The sequence below is a fragment of the Maniola jurtina genome, chromosome 8 (assembly GCF_905333055.1).
Source record: "Maniola jurtina chromosome 8, ilManJurt1.1, whole genome shotgun sequence".
Lineage (NCBI taxonomy): Eukaryota > Metazoa > Arthropoda > Insecta > Lepidoptera > Nymphalidae > Maniola > Maniola jurtina.
In genome coordinates, this window is record NC_060036.1 from 12,303,545 (window position 1) to 12,325,299 (window position 21,755).

Sequence of the window (21,755 nt, forward strand, 5' to 3'; positions counted from 1 at the left end):
TACATAAAACAATATAAATAAATGAAAAGTGCAATGTTCAAATTAAGTACTTGATTAATCAACAGCGCACCTAACATTCATTAAGAAAAAGCAGATGGTTCTACGTGACATGCAACTGCAAGCAGCATTCCATTCCGTAACCAAGCCATGCATCTACGACTTACCGTAAACACTCGACAATACCTACAATCGACATCTGTACTTCGATCTACTGAGTAAAAGCCAATTTTGTAACGGAAACTCTTTCAGCGGCAACCATTAATGCCAATTTGTTTTATTTAGCAGTTAGCACTGTTCGGAAAGTAAATGCAAGTTGTACAGTAGTTAGTATCGATTGTTTAGAGTACACAGAGTGGGCAAACGCGCACACAACACCCAGTTTAGGTACAACAGACACAGGAGCCCAGTCCGTCGCGGGAGCGACACAACACAGCGAGGCACACACACAGCCCAGTCATGGCATTAGAAGGAACCGTACATCACTCCAGAGGACGCCGTCTCGTCTGAGAGGGTACAACGAGCATCGCTCTACGAGCACGTCTATAGGAAAGACAAGTCTGCACAGCTTCAAACCGACACCACGCCCAAAGATCACATCGCGGAATGTGCAGTGCTACTTACTTTCACCCTCTGCAGATCGATTGGATTCATAATGGTGCCTTGAAAGAATTCCACAGTGGTAAAGTGTCTCTTGAACAGGCCCTCGAGCTCCAGGTCGGGCGGTTTCCTGCCATCAACGCTCAGTTAACCAGATCCGGCGCGGGCCGCGTTACCATGCACTCTAGGTCGTACCAAATACGCGTGCGGTGGGGCCGGAGCGCGGCCGCTGCGCCCCCACCGTGAAGCAATGATTGCATTAAAGGAACCACAAGATCAAATTACCAAAGTGACAAATCCTACTGTGACTATGAAAACAGCATCTTTACATAAGAAAAATTCCGACTTATGCACATAAATGAATAAAAATACTGGTTCGATCGGACGCGTATCAATGATAAAAATTAGGGCCGTGCGATAACTAATTGCCAGCGCTATTCGGTTACGCTAACCTTGACTCGCTCAAGGTCGACGGCATTCATCATTGTACCCTGAAAAAACTCCACCGTGGTGTAGTGGCGCTTCAGGAGGCCTTCCAGCTCTAGGTCAGGCTCCTTTCTGAAAGCGCCGTTTGATCACGTGACTCCCGCGCTTACACTCCCGCTCAATATATCAATCTTACTTTGCATCTAATTTATTGTTCAAAACTTAAAATATTTTATTTGCAAGATAAAGAATTGGTAAGACACAAAGCGCGCGACGGCAACCGTACGTCAGGACGCGCGCATTGCCCTAAACGCGTGTATAAGTGCCCGGCAAACAACTTGAGCATTGACGCGAATGGCGGGTGCACGCGATTGGTTGACCAGTCATCGCGAGTGCACGCGATTGGTTGATACGCCGACTTTCACTTCCCGGATTCGCCAACTTTCTCTCACTACGCCGCTACAGGTCCAAGTTGTTTGCCGGGCACTATACTCGATTTGTAATACAAGGAACTGTAAGGAAAGTTACACCAGCGCAGCATCTATGCTGATCCCGTAGTGTGATCGCCTTTATCTATACAGTGAGAGAGATATAGGCGCCCAGCACAACTGGTATATCTCCCCCGGGGCTGGTGTTATGTCCAGAAGATAATGGAACCATTATTGAACTATTGAATAAGTATTAAAAGTAGGTATATAATTGTACCTACTCCGTAGAGAAATATCTAGAGAGTTCGGTGTAATTTGCTTCGTCGCAACGTACGATATCTTAGATCTACCGTATATTGTGATTCGTATAGCAGTTAGCACTATTCAGTGCTTTTATTCGTCCACCACGTCTGCTTGTAATATGTCATAATTGTAATACTATCTAATAATATGTAATATTATCTTTCAAAATGGAAAACACTTCCTTTCCCGATATCGGTAGAAATATCGGAGTTCCGATTCGGTAGGTAAGCGGTAAAGGAAAAGTTCTCTTTTTTTGGAATAAGAAAATCTGACGTCCCGCGTCGCTGCTATCGCGCGTTTTGAGTTTCAGGCTTTAAATGGTCAAATTATATAAGGTCGGTCATATTACCTGTGTAAAAAAACAACCTCCACATCCACATCCTCTCGGTCCTCATGTAGGAAGTCTTTTAAGAAATGGCTCACTGATTCGTATGTTATATGTCCACATACGACTATATGCCTGAAATCGTACAAATATATTATAACATCCACTCGTAAAGTTTGTTCAAATCTACTACGAAAATAACTGAAGAAGCAGATAAAGCGAATTTATTTTTCAGAATTAGCCTTTAGTTTATACTTCAAGAGTTTGCATTTCATTAGAAAAATAGCCGAAAATTTCAAAGTTTCCAAAGCTCAAAGTCTTTATTTACTGCTTTAATTTAATAATTATACTTTTAAAAGCAAAGTTACACAAAAGCATAGTTCTGACAATAAAGAGAGGAAGGAAGAAGTTCAGCAATTCGAAGATTTGTCTAACGTCCGGGACCTCCTAGAATTTAAAATGTTCAAATTAGACAAAGTTGAAGTCACACCAGATGTTAAACAAAACTATAAATGATTTAAGCGTGATACGACTACAAAATACAATTAAAACAAGGTCTTCATTCTGATCCAATTTTGTTAAATACAATAACATTATTATAGATCCAATTGATCAATCAAACCTTTATAATAAAAGAGATGTCTAAGAATTAATAAAATGAAGACTTTGCTGCTTAAACCTCCATAATTCACAATTAGCTTTGTTCATTTATTTGTGGTAGCGTTATCAATAAATAAAATTAAAGTTCGTTTCCAAGACAATTAATTACACAGAAGTATCACTCAAAAGAAAATATAAAACACTTAAGTATACCTACCACAAAAAAATAAACAATCTCAGTTTCGTTCAGGGATATGTAGCTATCTACCGCACTAAACACAAAAATAAAACACAATATGAACAAAATAAAACGTCTGGAACTACCTATAGCAAAAGTTTTGTATATTCAAAGCAAATGCACGTTTAAGGGCGTATTCGTATGTAGGTATAATTTACAATCAAACATATCTTTGATATTTTTATGAGTCAGGGTAATGTGACTTCAAGGTGAATGTTAAAGTTGGACCTAAAGACAATATGAGAATGTAGCTTTTAATACATATTATCCAAAATATTGGATTTATCTAATACTTAACTACATTCATAATTACTGTCTTCAACGTCGAAATAATATTTACGGAAGGGCGACGACACAATAGCTTGCCTCTCAGTACTGTTCATAAAATTGAAAACATTCAATGAATGTTTGAAAGAATCACAAATGGATTTTTTTATATAATCGAGACTCAGTTCTTTATAAGTTCTATCAAAAGGGGTTAGGCACGGCATGTGATTTAGAGGTGTTAGGTGTGTTTGTGTAGTAAGATAGTAAATGTATTTACAATGATGGAGGTTGGTGAGTTAATACATACAAAAACGTACAAAAGAGAGCGCAGCGGTCAACAACGCGGCAAACAGAAGAGAGTTTAGTAGTCGGAAATAAATAAAATTAGATCAAAAAAGTTGCCAGCTAAATACTTCATGCAATCTATGTATTCATCTAAGGTGTGGCAAAGGAACTGAATTCATTTTGATCATAAAACGTAACAAATCTCTACATCATTATGGCTGCATAAATTCGCAAATAATTTTCAAAATTATTAATTCAAAACTCTGTATGAATGATTCGTGTAATATCTTGGCTAAGATGAGTTATTTACGGATGGTATGCCGAGAACTAAGCTAAGTTGGCATCAATAATGTCCTCAATGCACACAGCCTTGCCACGCTCTATGAATGTTTACGTTACAATTATGTACATACACTAAACAACCGAGGGGTCGACTCAAAAAGTACATTACATATTACAAAACTGATAAAGAGGGTCAAATTACTCGTACATAGACGTGCAGGCAGGAGTCGGGGCAGGGTACGGAGGAAGCGGCGACCTCCAGCGGCCCACAACACTACGTACCACTCAACATGTACTCCCAACTAAGCTTACGTTACCATAGCATTCCTCATTACGCACGTACGACTAACAGAAATAATAATTGCCTAGGTCACGATACACTAGCCACTATCTGCTGGTACTAGTCAACTGAATCAATACCAATTCATAGTAATACAATCAATATCGACTCAAACAAAGACAACGAGCGGGACTCGCGCCCCGCAAAGATAAAGTGAGAACACAGAAGCGTGCTAAGAGAGGAAAAGGAAGATATAGATTTACAACACGGAACACATTCACGGAACGGAGTGAAGACAGCGGCTCACCTGCGTCCCCGCTCATTCTTGAGGGTGCCGCCGTACTTGGGTCTAGTGCCGATTAAGTCAATTATCTCTGGGATACAACTGGCAAATATCGCCTAGACGCCGACAGACAAAACAAGACATTCACATTCAAGTCTCGTGGCTCGGCGGCCGGCGCTCGCCACGCGGCGCGGCGAGCGCCGGCCGGGGCGGCGCGGCACTGGCTGTGTGTGTCGCGAGGTGCCGGAGCTAGCGCTACAGCGTGGCACAGGCGCGTGTGCAAGCGAACAAACCAAACACTACGTCATCGACAGCATCACACAACGTTACTCGGCTCTCTCCTGATCTAGTCTCGTTAGAAGGATTACAAAGCTCATGGTGTCTCATGTGATTACAAAAAGGCATGTAGTAGTGCGTCGGTCGACCGCGCGCCTGTCTCTCTAGCGGGAGAGGGGCGCGGCCGCCGGGAGCTAACTCTTCGAGCATGCGCCACGGCACCGAGAGACCGATTCTAGTGAAGGATTAATAAATTTCATTAGCAAACTCCGCATTCAATCAACCAAGTCATCGAAACCGTGAGAGGAGGCCCTCGGAGCGGGGGCGTGAGAGCAGGGTACCTGCGGCGGACGTCCTTGTTGTACCGGCCGCCGTATTTGTTGCGCTGCGCCGCCAGCTCCGTGATCTCGGGGATCCAGCTGGCGAACACAGCCTATACACACAAACCCAGTGAGCGACCGCCCCGCCCGCCCCCCGCCCCGCCCCGCCCCGCCCGGCCCGACCCGCGCGCGAGGCTGTGCGACTGAGGTGCGGGTGCCGTGCCGAGCTACCTAGCGCTAGTGCAAGCGTGAGGGACGGGGGCATGCAGGCTGACGCTAGCTATCGATGAACAGAACTCAAAGAGAAACGTGTCGCCGGCTGGCGGCGCGCGGTATAGACGCATGGTAGTGCGCGCACGCGCGCCGGCCGCGCGCGGACGCGGCGTGCGTGGCGCCCGCCCCACGGCCGTGGCGCGGGCGCGGCGCGCGCCTGGCCCCGCGGCGGCGAGCGCGCGCGCGCGAGTAGATAACGCAATACATCTGACGGCACTGAGCAAGCTGCAGGTGATGGAGAGGGGAGCGACCCAGCTCGCGCGCGGCGGGGTGAGTCGCTTCGGCTCTCGAGTATACATCAATCTGATACCTTTTTCCGTGTTCGCGCTTCAGCTCGCCACTGTACTTGGACCTACTTCCTACCAGCTCTATAATTTCGGGAATGCTACTAGCGAACATCGCCTGCAACAGACCACGGTGTCGGTCGGAGGCGAGTCTGCGCGGGCGCCGCCGTGGGGCACGACGGCGCCCGGAGGCTCGTGTCGCTAGGTGACGGAGAAGTGTGGCCGATAGCGGAGCGAAAATAAAAGAAAAGGAACGGGTGTGTGTCTACCGGTGATGTGAGCAACTGAACACAGCCAGGCACAGGTGCGCATGCACGCGAGGGGGAGGGGGGAGCGCGGGCCCGGCCGCGGGCTGGGCGAGCCCGCTGGGCGCTGGAGCGGGTCCCCTGCAGCGCGAGTGGTCTTCACGTAACAAAGCAAAAGAAACAGAACATCCATGCAAGAAGTCATCGATCGAAGGGAAGCTCGTCTCGTACGAAGATGCTCCTCGGAAGCGTTAGAAGGTTGCGCATAGATCGGCGGCCGGTCGACCGGTCGGCGAGGCGGCCGGCGTCGGCTCCCGGCAGCTCGGACATGCTCTAGTGAGTGCACTAACAGGCTTACGTCATTCAACGAGCTGTGCGTTAAACCAGTAAGTACAGATCTCTACCAAGTCCCATGTGAGCTATTATGGTATCTTGTTATGGTAACAATCGTTATATTTCCTTTTGCTTTGTTATTCAATACGGCTTTATGCAAGGAATCGCAAGCGCAACGCGTCACGAGTTAAAGTCTTTTCGCTTCGTTTCGACCGTCAAGTGTCATATGACATATCGCCTAGATCCGAAGCGATAAATAACGAGGTAGATTAAAACAGTTATATCCTTACTTGCCCCTCCTTGCAAATTAGAACTTTAAGAGATTGTAGTAAATTTAAGTTTAAGTAATTAGAATAGATATCGTTAATGTTAGTATAGAAGTATATGGGAATGGAACTTACCAAGCCGACGAGAAGAAAAAAAACCAAAAACGTTCTGCCAAGCACAGTGTGACAGAACACATCACCGTAACCTACAGTGGACATGGTGACTATCAGAAAGTACACGCACGTCCAATACGACAATGATTGCGCATTGTCAAACTCCAGTGGATCACCAGAATTTTCCAACTGAAACAAGCCATACTCATGTTACGGGTGATTGTGGATGCAGTACTACGACTTTAGTGAGTCGCTTCAGCAAATATCGTTTGCGCAGAAAATCCTAAGCACACACCGATTCAATCGGATGTACACCAATAAAATGCAGATCTTATTGCTTGACGTTAACATTTTAAAGACAAGAACAGCCGTGACTCATGCTCTCTCGCTCATAATTCGCAGCGCGTAGACAACAACCAATAGCGGACGGGTACGCGCTATGATTGGCTGAAACATCTTCGCGCTATTCAAAAGTAAGATTTCTGCGCAGGTACATTGGCGTGACTTATAAAAGTGGTAGTATTTTAATTGACTAACTGTAAAAAAAATGTTCTTTATCTTTGTTGAAAGTAGAACCGACTTGCTGTTAAAGCATTTTTCTGGGTTTCCGTAATATTTGCGAAAACGTCCCATTAGCATAGTTAATATTTTTACAGTGAGACGATTGCAATCACCTTTGACTGGTTGAAACTATTATTATTGGCCAAAATACACATTGCAGCAAGAATACCATAAATTCAACCAATCAAAAATTGCAGTTGTAGCAAAGATAATAATCCCAACTTTTATACTAAGGGAACAGGTTTTAATACATGGCCAATGGACTCAATTGAATCAACTAAATGCAACAATAGCTCTGTCAATAGATCTATTAAATTAAATATGTCGAAGATAAGAAAAAATACAACTTACTAAATGAATAATGCCGGCCGCTGTAAGCCATACTGATATAAAGATAGAAACTAATTGCGCCAAACGAATTGAGCTCGATGTCTTTAATATATTGAGGTACTGCAAAATATCAGGCACGGTCATTAAGCGTAGAGCTCGAAGAAACCTTAGCCCTGGGGAAGATAAAAATGATAAATACCATATGAAATAAAAAATCAAAAATATGTCATTCAAAATGAGATATCAGTGAGGCAAAAACTGAATCCATTGAAGCTTGTTTTATATTTTAACCACCTATTATTATTATATCACATCATATCTTTCGCCTATGCAAAGTATGATGGAATTTTGACATGGGGTTTTTCATTGAGATGTATTACGCTAGCCATACACGATCAAGTTTGTAAATCTGATTTAGAATACACAGGTAAGGCCCTTTCATATGATACCCCACTTGGTATAGTTATCTTACTTTAAAAATTGAAACACATTTTAATTTTTTTTAAATGATGTAACCACAAATTCGCGGTTTCAGGTTTCAAATTCCTGTACTTGTGCTATAAGACCTACCTACCTACTAAATTTCATGATTCTAGGTCAACGGGAAGTACCCTATAGGTTTTCTTGACAGACACGACGGACAGACAGACAACAAAGTGATCCTATAAGGGTTCCATTTATCCTTTTAAGGTACGGAACCCTAAAAAATAGTTTCTAGCACCAAATATGTCCTGTATAGTTTCAGTTTTCGACTCACTGACCTCTGTTTACATCTCAGTAATACAAAGACTCACCTATCCACGTTCTATCCAGGTATATTGATACAAAGGATGGGGGTATCGTGAAATAATCTACAAATGAATACATCTCGAGCATGAACCATAGTTTGTCACTAGCTGCTATAAACTGAAAAAGAAAATTACAAATATTCAATCAACAATTTCAATCTCCAGAATACAATGATTTTCTACAACCGGAATTAACGAATACAAAGTGGATAAACTTTAATCCATACTAATATTATAAATGGGAAAGTGTGTCTGTCTGTCTGTCTGCTATCTTTTCACGGTCCAACAGTTTAACCGATTTTGTTGAAATTTGGTACAGAGTTAGCTTATATCCCGGGGATGGACATAGGCAAATTTTATATTTTATCCCGGAAAATCAAAGAGTTCCCACGGGATTCCTAAATACCCATCCGCTTAAACGATTTGCATGAAATTTGGAACCGAGGTAGCTCGCGTCCCTGTAATTGACAGGCAACTTTTTATCCCGGAAAATCAAATAGTTCCCATGGAATTTTTAAAAACCGAAACCCACGCGGACGAAGTCGCGGGCATCCTCTAGTTTCCAATAAAAAGCAAATTGGATTGCACAAATCAATATTCATACCTTCATGATTAAGGTTAAAATATTCAGGCCCGAAGTTTACAAACAGATTTGTGGAGCCCTTTTTACTTTTATTGACGGTGAAAAAACCGTAACCGTAACAAGTTTTTTTTTCTTTCACCTAATAGTTGCTTTAAAGAACTCCTTTGCAATAGAGATCTTAGGAACATAAGAGGATATGAAATGGTAATAAAGAATTTGCTATTGCAGATTTAGTTTGAAAAGCAGCCTCTTATGCCATTGGAAAACAGAGCCGTTAATTGTTTTAAAAAAGAAAATTCCGAATATTCATTTCGTTGGTAAGCTAGACGTAGAATTTGATAAGTTTCCTACATTTTTTATTTTTGCACTAGCCGATGCCCGCGGCTTCTCCCGCGTGGATTAAGGGTTTTCGAAATTCCCGTGGAAACTCTTTGATTTTCCGGGATAAAAAGTAGCCAATGTGCTAATCCAGGATATCATCTATTTCCATTCCAAATTTCAGCCAAATCCGTCTAGTAGTTTTTGCGTGAAGGAGTAACAAACATACACACACACACTCACATACAAACTTTTGCCTTTATAATATTATTAGTGTGATTTATACAAGGAAATGCAAGCTTAATTTGCTATAATCCGCCAAATAATTCATTCCAACACCAAAGCATCCTCAGGGAATGTAGACTCCACAATGCACAATTGCAAAGTCTTCTTTACAACTGTGCATTGTGACAAAACTCGAAGCAATCTAACTTTGCAATTGTTCTTTATGGAGTTTACATCTCCCGAGGATGCTCCGGTGTCGGATTGAACCATCTTTTTCCATAATGTTTCAGTGTGGTAAACCACTTGATTTCTGCCAGTTTAAGATTTGTGTAACATCGACCATAAAATTGCTTTACCAAATAACCACCCTGGCTAAATATGTCATAAAACTACAAGGTCTGTTTTTACATACAATACATAATTAATTAGGTATATAAGTTTTATGGTCGATTTTACAATCGAATACGTCCCATTATTTCTATCGAATATAACCATTACTATCTCATGAATACCACCATCAGATTTTTCTGAAACCCTTTATTCTACTACTACATGACTACACTTCATGTAATCATTCAACGTGTCAATGTCGTTTTGGCCTGCCATGTTGATTTTTTTAAATTCTTTGTATGCAGTTACTTCCTACCGAACTGCACATGTAATTTGTTGAATCCAAAACGCAGCAAATTTCCCCACAAGTCACCATTACTTACTCGTATAAAAAAGTAGACCATAAAAAATATGTTAAAGGCAAGGTCGATTTGCTGAGTAATATTGTCACTCCATTTCTGGCATCGCTCCACCTCCTCGCTAGAAACAAATAACAGTATGTTTACAAGAGGAATATACGAGGCAAATACAATTATACACTCCAACATACGGTTAAGCTTCTAATACAGATACCAGCTGTAGTTGAGGGCTAGCGGATATTAGTCAAGAGAGATTTAAGGGCCGTAACACAATACACAGAGACAGCACCTCTAGTAGGCCAAATATTACACAAAGTTGCTACGACAGCTGCATAGTGCACAATATTGTTCAACACATATTACCAAGACAAACCAGAAATACCTGCAGGCCTAGCCAAGGTGCAGCAAGGTGTAACTTTATTTTAACCCTCTAACTTTTAGTAGGTTTAACTTTTTTGTTTACCCTTTTATATAAATTGGAAAAGCGATCGTCGTTTTCTTGTCTAGAGCTTAGTACAAGGGCCTCAGCACCAAAGTTTAATAGCTACAGTGTGACGATTGTAACAGGTAACACTTTTAGCTGACACTGTTCTGATATTGACTAAAATGCAAACCCGTGGTCAGATTCTTACGAATTCAGCTAATAACAACAATTGCGATAGAGGCAATGAGATTATTACAACTTTGGTGCTAAGCCTGCAGGTATACATAGATTTCAAGATGTAGATGACAGCGAGTGACTTTCAAATCACCTGTGATACGGCACTTAGATAGCCTACATATACAAAATTCTTTAGCGACCACAAATTAGGAAATAGCATAGGCTACAGAGGAGTATGAGTATAAATACTTAGCAGAATTTCAGAGTAGATGTTTTAGTATCTTGACTACTATCAGCACAAGCCCAGGTACAGAAGCTAACATTTACTATATCCAGCAAAACATTTGATATCACATTGGTTTGTGGACTCACGTATTCCTTATGAATTCAGCATTACAAGATATTGTATAATTAATATTGTAACTACATTTTGCAACTAATCTAGTCAAAGGAATGGGTGTTACCTGGACGCGTCGATGAAGTAGATGATGAGCGATGCTATACTCAGAATGAACACCAACACTACCTGGAATGAGAGAAAGAAATTCGGTAAGAACCTTAGAAATATTATTACTTCATCATAGAGATAGGAGTACTTCAGTGAAGTAGAGGTAAAATTCTGCAATTACTAACCCGCTTTTAAGCAGCGGGGCAGGTCTCAGCTCCATATCCTCTTTCTGAGGGCCTATTTGGTTTTGAGATATTAATAATAAATAGGCTACGTGAAATGCTAATGCATTCTAGCTAATGATGGAGGAATCTTCTGGAATAAATGTAGAACCCATGAAAGGTTATAGCGCCGATGTTGATGCCATCACCATCAACTCGATGACGTGTGTAAAGTTTTTATACATCGCCATCAACTTGATGATGTGTGTAAAGTTACATCACCATCAACTTGATGGTGATGTAACTTTATGTTACCTTCCCTTGGTATCTCTAACTCTGTAGTCAGTATACAGACCTTGTGCATTACATTGCTTTCAGGTTTTCGTACCCGAAAGGTGCTAACAGGACCCTACTACTAAGACTCCGCTATTTGTCCGCCTGTCCGTCCGTTCGTCTGTCTGTCAGCAGGCTGTATCTCGTGAACCTTAATAGGTACAGAGTTGAAATTTTCACAGAATCTGTATTTCTATTGCTGTTGCACTACAGCAACTAATAGTAAGAATTTCAAAATTCCCGCCATGAAAATTAAAAAAAAGAAGTGTTAGGTATTTCTTGTACGGAACCCTTCGAGTATGAGTCCAACTCACATTTGTTCGATTATTCAATATTGTAAGCATTCATGGCACATAAATCAAACTTGAATTTTTATTATAGCTGATGGCCAATAAAAATCATGCTTTCATCAAATCACAGCTTTTGTTCAGAGATGCGAGTGATTCATATTATGATCGTATCAAATCATAATGTTAACAAGATTAAAGTCTTTGTTTAGTATTCATCGTTTGCGAAATGAGTCAGCTTTATGTATGTCAGGATTTTTAGATGTACGTACTAGGTACCTAATATTTAGACTCTGGAACTGAATATTTATTACACTGCTGCTCAAAAAGGAGTGTAATATTTTGAGGGCTCATGTTTTTTCTTCATTCCACCATAACTTCTAAATGCCGTAACAGATTTGTATGTAGGTATGGGGTATCGTATCAAACATCATCCTAAATGACACTGGCTATATATTTTTTTAAATATTCAATAATTATGGCGGTTGTATGGCGCCATTTTCAAATGTGTTTTTTTCCCCTTTTTAGTTCGTTCTTAGGCTTCCGTACCTCAAAAGGAAAAAAAAGGAACCCTTATAGGATCAATTCGTCGTCTGTCTGTCTGTCCCCGCACCTCAAAAGGAACCCTTATAGGATCACTTAGTTGTCTGTCTGTGTGTCCGTCCCTCTGTAAAGAAACCTACAGGGTACTTCCCGTTAACGGGGCGTTCCCACCCCGATTTCAACCTGTCGCGTACCTACTATAGTTACAAATATATAACGATAATAATGGCATTATTAATTACCCGACAGTAAACAAAGAAGCAACGGTAAAAAATATTGGTAACTTAAGAAGCTATAAAGATGATATACATAACCAACAAATGCATATTCATTAAATACACGTTATCATGATCACCATCGTGATTGCAATTAGCGTTATGGCGACGCGATACCAGGAAGACTTTATATCACATAAATAATGTAGGAACTGGCATTTGTCCACAATGTTCAACCTTTTTAATAACTCCAACTACGCAGTTGCTGTAGGTATACCTATCTAAAATGCATGCAATGCAAATATTGATAATTATAGGTAGAGATCTGAGGGTTTCATTCAAGAGGTTTTTTTTTTCTATTTTGTTGGCTTTTCTTCTCACTGTGGTCGATCCCAATGTTGTTAGGGTTCCATAACTCAAAAGGAAAAAACCTTATAGGATCACTTGAAACTCTGTCAAAAAAATCTATAGGGTAGATACTTCCCGTTGACCTAGAATCATGAAATTTGTCAGGCACCTAGGTCTTATAGCACCAGTAAAGGAAAATAACCTAAAGTGGTTACATCACAAAAAAATTAAAAATGTGTTCATGAACAAATTAGGATTTTCAATTTTCAAAGTAAGATAACTATACCAAGTGGGGTATCAGATGAAAGGGCTTTACCTGTACATTCTAAAACAACTTTTTATTTGTTTGTATGCATAGTTGATTTATCGTGCAAAATGTCCAAAAATACCCGAGTACGAAACCCTCGGTGCGCGAATCTGACTCGCACTTGGTCGGTTCTTTTGAGCTCATAAGTGTTGAGGATTAATTGCAACATAAAAGATCAATGTTAGAAACCTGTACCAGCCTAATATAGAACAGCACGAAATCCACGATACGTAACTATGTACTTTGTATCTCATCTTACGGCCGAAATTAAGAGGGCTCTCTCCGTCACTCGTTTCATACAATCGTAGTTCCAATTTCATTTGAATATTAAGCAACCAAAGTCCATGAAATTTTGCAGACATATTCTAAAAACTAATATCTATGTCTGTGGTTTTCCAGATTTCTGTTAAAATATTCGGTTTCAAAGTTACGCGGTCTTAAAAAATTTCATACAAATCTTTGAGCCCCTGTAATTTTAAAACTACATATTTTTAGAAAAATCTAAAACACCACAGACACGGATATTAGTTTCTAGAATATGTCTGCAAAATTTCATGGACTTTGGTTGCTTAGTATTCAAATGAAATTGGAACTACGATTGTATGAAACGAGTGGAAACGAGTGACGGAGAGAGCCCTGTTAATAATCAATCTATCTGTAATCTGTCGATGAGATACTTAGCAATGTTGTTATTCGTCAAAAGTCTTTTTGACAAATAACAGCGTTGCTAAGTAACTTATCGACAAGTAAAGATAGACTGAGCATTAATTTTGGCCGTTAGTGGTGGAACAATACTTTACAATAAAATGATTGAATTAGCATACAGCCACGCGTATTGCATAGGTAATAATTAATATTCATAAAGATCACTTATTATTCACTCCGCGAACCCGTGCGGTGAATAATAATGATTTCATCCAATAAGGTCGGGTGGTTGATGTAATGTTCTAAATTTATTGCAGGGCTGTGGTCATTTTTTAGCGATTATTCATTTCCAAATCAACTGACCATTTTCTTGAACGAACTTTTTGAAGTACCTTAATAAAACTTCTTAAGGAGATACACGAGAGTAACTCAGATTTTTTCAGACGAAAGTAACGTTCACGTTTCTATATTTAAAGGATCGCCAAATCGCTTATTTGTGGCCGCCATCTTTTATCGATGTTTTAAAGTAAGTGCTTCATCTTGCTTCAGCTTTAAATTGAAGGTAGGAAGTATTCTTATATTTTATTTCTGTGCAGTCAAAAATATCAACTTTTTTTTTAAATAAATTAATACAAAATTCATGCCTGCCAAACTTTTAAAATTTAATCACAATCTAGGTCGTGGCGCTTATGACGGGCGAGTGGCGATAAAATCAATCCGTCAATGTCGGTCACTCTTGGCTGGTCGGATATTTTGACGGGATTTTTTTATTAATTCTAGAACAAGTGTATATTAAAAATTTATAACACCCCCGACAAGTGAAGGTTACAGTAACTAGAAAAGAACTGATAACTTTCAAACGGCTGAATCGATTTTCTTGGATTATAGCTAAGAACACTCTCGATCAAGCCACCTTTCAAACAAAAAAAACTAAATTAAAATCGGTTCATTAGTTTAGACGCTACGGTGCCACAGACAGATACACAGATACACAGACACACAGATACACAGATACACAGATACACACGTCAAACTTATAACACCCCTCTTTTTGGGTCGGGGGTTGAAAACGAAGCTTGAGCTGTAATACACTACGAATTTTAGAGGTGTTGATAGTATGGACTAAGAGCCAGCGCGTGCCAGACCTTCGTTATTTTATCTGCGTATTGTCCCCAACACAGGGAAGAACTATCAGCGACTATGAAGCTTGGATCATGGTGGCTTTTGGAGATAACAGGTAATAAAGGTGTAAAAATCTTACGTCTAAGTATAAAGCCAAATATTTTTTTTCGGAATAATATTAAAAATCACGTCATGTATTACCAGACACTCAGTATCGCGGCAATCCTTGCCAGCCATCCTTAAACTTTAACAATTTAGTAAGTATTAAGGGCGTCTGGATCCAAGCTGCACAAGACCACTGCCGGGCCTGTGGAATGAGTAGTTCTCGTGAGTAGATATTTGATGACATGAGAACCTACAGGAGGTTGGTATAGTCAGGTAGTACTGCGAAGCATTCATTAGCATTCCTGCGAAATAAGTCATTGAAGGCCGTTGCATTTTAGACATCGCGTAGGTGAGGAGTAAGTATTATGACTTATGAGTAATAATTTAATGCGTAGGTAGGTACCTAACTTACAAGCTTGTGCCTAGTATTGGAGTTATCGTAATATTAAATTGGTTGAAATAGTCATTAGAGGACTTCTAAATGAAATGGCTAATTTTAAATCATCTGAAAATAGAGTAGGCACAGGTCTAGTGGTATAATCTTCTTTTCGTTCTAACTAGGAATCGCAACTGAAACTCGAAATTAGCTGAAAAAAGTAATATTGGAACACACCACTGAAACTACATGCAAAATAGCTTGAAACGAAAAAAGTTTCTCCATAAAATTGTTATTCACGAACCACCGAAGCACATTAATGAAATAAATTAACGGCTATAAATCAGGAGGTTTTTTTTACCAATTCGTCGCAGCGAATACTTGATTTATTGCGAATGAAAATACGGAGGGACCGGAGACTTTTTGCGACCATTAGCTAAGATGATATCGGAGAGTTGCCAAGTGGGCGGTACTTCACTAAGTGAGGGCAGTTGCTAACTTTTTTCTCTCGTAGACATTTTAAGTTGGCACAATGAATGCTCAATTGTAGTTTTTTTATGAATGAAGCCGACTTTAGTATACTCTGTTTAAAGACTACGTTCTTTTTGCTGTAAATTGTTTGCCAATTTTCGTTTGACTATTTGAATTGTAATTTCCAAAATATAACATAATTATTATGTTGTATTTTTGGAAATATTCAATAACTAGAGGATGCCCGCGACTTCGTCCGCGTGGATGTAGGTTATTGAAGATCCCGTGGGAACTGTTTGGTTATCCGGGATAAAAAATTTGTTTGTCAATAACATGGATGCAAGTTACCTCGTTACCACATACAAATCGGTTGAGCGGATGGGTCTTTAGGTATCCCGTGGGAGCTCTTTGATTTTCGGGATAAAAAGTCTATGTCCGTCCCCGGGATATAAGCTAACTCTGTACCAAACTTCAGAATCGGTTAAACTGTTGGGCCGTGAAAAGGTAGAAGAAAGACAGACAGACAGACATTCACACTTTCGCATTTATCTATACTAATAAATAAAATTGAAGTGTCTGTCTGTAATTTCGAAATAACTACCTCATATTAAGCTCATATGGTTATTTGAACGATACCATAACTGAATCACACGTTTTTAAAATTTTTGTCTGTCTGTCTGTCTGTCTGTCTGTTTGAAAAGGCTAATCTTTGGAACGGCCGAACCGATTTTGACGGGATTTTTACAGATAAGTAGAGAATTGACCAGGGCGTAACATAGGCTACTTTTTAACCGACTTTCAAAAAGGGAGTTGTGTTTTTCTACATAAGTGCACCGAAATCTATACTAATAAATAAAATTGAAGTGTCTGTCTGTAATTTCGAAATAACTACCTCATATTAAGCTCATATGGTTATTTGAACGATACCATAACTGAATCACACGTTTTTAAAATTTTTGTCTGTCTGTCTATCTGTCTGTCTGTCTGTCTGTTTGAAAAGGCTAATCTTTGGAACGGCTGAACCGATTTTGACGGGATTTTTACAGATAAGTAGAGAATTGACCAGGGCGTAACATAGGCTACTTTTTAACCGACTTTCAAAAAGGGAGTTGTGTTTTTCTACATAAGTGCACCGAAATCTCCGAGATTTCTGAACCGATTTGCGTCTTTTGCGTCAAGAAGGAACTTTGCGACATTGTTTCATAAAAAATTTGGATTCCAACTCCTCAATCCTGATGCTGCAGGGGATCTGACTAATCCACGCGGGCGAAGCTGCGGGCATCATGCTAGTATCTAATAATAGTATGGAAGCATGGATTATGACGGCTGTGTGACGCCATTTTAAAATGTGCCTTTTTTCCTTTTTAGTTCCTAAGGAACCTGCCTGTCGCATAAACCTATAGGATAACTTCCCGTTGACCTGGAATAAAGTTTGATAGGTAGCAATATCTTATACTTACCATAAATAAAAGGAAAAATCCGAAAACCGTGAATTTGTGGTCACATTATAATAAAAAAAATGTGTTTTGTGTAATGGAACCCTTCGTGTACAAGTAAGACTCGCTCTTGACCGGTTTTTCATTTTGCTATCGGAAAACTTATGAAAACAACGCGCTGCGGTGGCATTTGAAACGGAAGTTGTGTCGTTTTCGCAGCCGTCAAATGTTAGTTCTAAAAATATTGTGCCACTTTACCGAAAACCAAAGAAATGTTCAGTATAGGAATAGTTACAAAAATAAAGTCGTTTTCATTAAAAACACTAAGACCAGGTGAAGTGCCTAGCCAGAATTTCAGATGGAATCGAATTACTAAATAAAAAAGCAAATTAAGTACCTAGGTAGGTAAGTACATACTAAATCTACCGTCGGACCCATATTTTTATTTATTTCAGAAAAACATAAAATGACTGCTGATAATAAAAAAAAGAGAAACTGGGACCTAGGATCATAGTTTTAATTTATCTGGAGATATTATTACAAGGGTCATCTAGTCTATTGTCCTAATAGAGAGAGCAAACCTTCCTTATTTTATAAAAGCTGAAAGTTTCTCTGCGGATTGTCCCCAACACAGGAAGGGACGATCAGCGACTATGAAGTTTGAATCCTGGTGGCTTTGGGCGATAACTGGTAAACTGATACTGGTGTAAAAAATCTTACGTCGATGTATAAAGTCTATTTTTTTTAAATATTTTGCCAGACACCCTTAAATCACTATCACTTACTACTATTACTTAGTAGAGTAAGTAATCTAAAACAAAATAATTTTGCAATACGGGACAAATTCTAAGTTTTTGCGGATTCAGGTATAAGTATTTCTAATTATCATAAAAACAGCGAAGCAGAGGATATAAACCCAGCCTCATTTCCCCATTATCTATTTAAATTCTCGCCTGAATGCAATGCTCTGAGGGAGCTTAGTCCGTTATTTATTGTGCTTCCGGATTCTAGAGAAAAAGAATTATTGTCCCTAGAGGAGTTTACCGAGTGCATTGTTTAGTTCGGGATGGTAGTTAGAGAAAAATGTTTTTAATCAAGGTTTATTTAAAGAAAGAATAAGTAGGCCCTAGCAAATTGCAGGTATCCCAAGTGACTGTTTATTAATTCAAAGCTTAGGTATTACTTAACTTGTATTAGATATACCTACATTACCCGCGACTTCGTTCGCGTGGATATAGGTTTTTTAAAATTCCCGTGGGAACTCTTTGATTTTCCGGGATAAAAAGTAGCCTATGTGCTAATCCAGGGTATAATCTATCTCCATTCTAAATTTCAGCCCAATCGGTCCAGTAGTTTTTGCGTGAAGGAGTAACAAACATACACACACACACACACACACATACAAACTTTCTCCTTTATAATATTAAGTGTGATACCTACATAGTGTAATTTTTAACTGAGTTTAAAAATGAGGAAGCTCTCAGTTTGGTGCGTATGTTTTCACAAGGTTTTCACGTGAAAATTCGTTCACCGAGGTGTCCGTCAAATGACATTACTTTTTAAAAATTTTAATAGCTCTTATTCGTCTACCAATTTAGTAGATGAAAATACACATTATGAATATTCCAGTAGGTAGGTATACTTTGATATCCGCACCGAAAGCATGTCAAGGATTATTTTTAAGGTACCCTCAGGATAAAAGCATGAAATTCTCTTTAAAAAGCAAATGAAAACAAATTAGTGCAGCTTATCGATCACGGTCAAGTCAGCATCTCAATTCTCAACCCATCACCACACCACTACTGAGTATGGGTACTCCTCTCGATCATGCCATATTTCAAACAAAAAGAGTTAAATCAAAATCGCTTCATTCGTTTAGGAGCTACGGTGCCATAGACAAATGCACACGTCAAACTTATAACACCCCTCTTTATGGGTCGGGGGTTAAAAACAAATGCAAAACAAATCATTGCAGTTTATCGATGACAATCAAGTCAGCATCTCAATTCTCCACCCATCACCATGCATGCAACTACTGAGTATGGGTCTCCTCTCAGAATGAAGGAAACCTGCATGCCTGAGAGTTCTCAAAACTGTTCTCAAAGGTGTGTGAAGTCTGCCAATCCACACTTAACCAGCATGGTAGACTATGCCCTAGTAAGTGATCTGTCAAAACCCTTCTCATGGCGCATTTACATCAGGCCGGTTAGCCGAATTCATCGACCAATTTTGGACCGTTAAACATCGGCGAATCCGGCCACTAACTTGTTGTAAATGGGCCCTTACTCTGAGAGGAGACCCGTGCTCTGTAGTGAGCCGGCGATGGTTGATCATGATGATGTCACGCTGGCGAAATGGCATTCCAATAAGTCATTGAAAACAATAAAATTAAACATTAATTAAATTAATAATTAATTAAATTAATAATTAATTAAATTAGAGCCTCAATAGCTCAACGGTTGAGGAGCGGATTGAATTCCGAGAGATCGGCGGTTCAAACCCCATCCGTTGCACTATTGTCGTACCCACTCCTAGCACAAGCTTTACGCTTAATCGGAGGGGAAAGGGGAGTATTAGTCATGATTAGCATGGCTACTATTCTTTAAAAAAAAAAAATTAAACATTCCCATCATGAGAATGGTTATTAGATTAAGCTGAGTACGCATGTACAACGCAAATCCAATTAAAGGAATCCAATTATGCAGATCCATAGCACGCCACGCCATCTTGCAAGGTTGTAGCCTTGACTTAAAAGGGCTGACGATTTGCGAACAGTCGTCATTTTATGTTAAGTAAGCAACCTTTTTCTTACTTTGATGTCCTATTCAGTAAAAGTTGTTGACTCGGCTAAGAATACTTACAAGGTTTTTTATCGTATACCTACTTATTTTGTTACGCACATAGTATTATTACAGAAAGTGGGAATCTCTTGAAGATTTAAGTAAGTGTTAACTGCTTTATTATTACAAAAATATTTATACCGTACCATTATGTAGTTAACGGACCTCAGTCATGAGTATTACGACCCTGAGTTAAAGAAAAAGTTATTCACAAAATTGGTCCTTCGAACAGGATTAATATTATTAAGACTGGTATGTATAATATGACTGGTAATACAGCGCGCATAACAGTTACATGAGGAACAGTTTGTTTAATCCTATGAAATACTAATACTAATCTTACAGGTGAGATCTTAACCCGCAGATACATGTTCGACGAGCAAGCTTCATAGAAATGGTCGACGTTGAATATACGTATTAGAATTTCTTTGAAATCAAGTAAAATAAACACATTCAAGACCTATAAATAGTCAAAAGAAAACAATAAATGAATTAATAAGAAAAATTAAGAAAGAAAACATTGCTAATTAATTTTAAAAAATTCGATACAATACAATTCAATCAGATGTATAAACTCGTTGGACTGATAAAAGATAAAACGGCTCGGTCTGCTCTCATTCAACATCACTGGCTATTGAGATCAGAGTTCATTCATAATAACTTTTATATTGAAATAGCTATTGCAAATGCCTATCTCTCAGATTTTTCTATATTTAGTTTTACATGTTAGTTTGATTTGCACTAAGCCTCCGACTTATTTAATTTAGTTTATGTAAATTAAGTTTTAAAAAATTTGCTAAAACGTAAATCCACGCGAACGAAGTTGCGAAACAAGAATTTATTTGATAAAACTTACTTATGATAAACTATAATATATATCTTTAGTAGTACTTAGTATTTATTCTGCTCTTTAAGTTACCAACGAAAATTAATGACAGAAAGAAAAAAATTGTTTAAGACTTTGTTACATTGCGTAATGAAGAAAGTTTAAAGTGTGTATGCTAGTGTAGTTTGCTTTTATAAAGCTTACCTAAGTCAAACTTAACTTGGAATATCTTACATTACTCTGGCATTAATACGTGATGCCAGCAATCCAGCATATCTTCAAAAAAATGAAGCTTTGCTATAGCAGCCTACCTATAGGTCTACGGATTTTGAAAAAGGAACGTTAAATAAAAGGACGCCCTTTAAAATAATAAAAAAAGACTGAAGTATCAAAATCGGTCCAGTAAAATTGCAAAAAAGTAAATTTTTTACAAAAAAATTGAGGTCTTCAATAAAAAGAGGCCTTTACCCAGCTACGCCACATTATTTTCTTTCCCAACTGAAAATGTACGAAAACGTTGAAGCAACAGCTGGTACGTTTAATTTTCAAACCGTAAAATTTCAAAAGTCAAGATGCGTATTAATTGCAACAAAATCAACAAAACGCCACGAGCACTGAACATGAAATAACATTTCCGCGGCCAATTAAATAAATACGTACACTTGTTTATACCTACGTTACAATTTTACGAGCTTTTCGCGAGGAAAACCTATGGGAAAGAAGCGAAAATTAACTACCTATTAGGGTTACAAACCAAAACCGTTTACATCAT

At 39.0% G+C, this 21,755-nt stretch overlaps 1 protein-coding gene across 39 annotated transcripts in view; it reads right to left on the reverse strand.

Annotated features, from left to right (window-relative positions):
- The window catches only part of LOC123867727 (calcium-activated potassium channel slowpoke), a 114,924-nt gene that overhangs the window by 25,680 nt on the left and 67,489 nt on the right, over positions 1-21,755 (reverse strand). For 12 of the 39 annotated variants that reach the window (XM_045909910.1, XM_045909906.1, XM_045909925.1 and 9 more), the window contains 9 exons: positions 10,985-11,046; positions 10,893-10,898; positions 9,944-10,040; positions 8,111-8,222; positions 7,338-7,489; positions 6,447-6,614; positions 5,494-5,585; positions 2,104-2,214; positions 622-727 (listed from right to left, as the gene is read on the reverse strand). In XM_045909910.1, the coding sequence (XP_045765866.1) occupies positions 622-727; positions 2,104-2,214; positions 5,494-5,585; positions 6,447-6,614; positions 7,338-7,489; positions 8,111-8,222; positions 9,944-10,040; positions 10,893-10,898; positions 10,985-11,046 (906 nt within the window). Of the gene's footprint in view, positions 1-621; positions 728-1,049; positions 1,156-2,103; positions 2,215-4,338; positions 4,431-4,931; positions 5,024-5,493; positions 5,586-6,446; positions 6,615-7,337; positions 7,490-8,110; positions 8,223-9,943; positions 10,041-10,892; positions 10,899-10,984; positions 11,047-21,755 lie in introns of all 39 variants that reach the window. The other 27 variants (XM_045909921.1, XM_045909917.1, XM_045909912.1 and 24 more) reach the window with 12 other exon arrangements.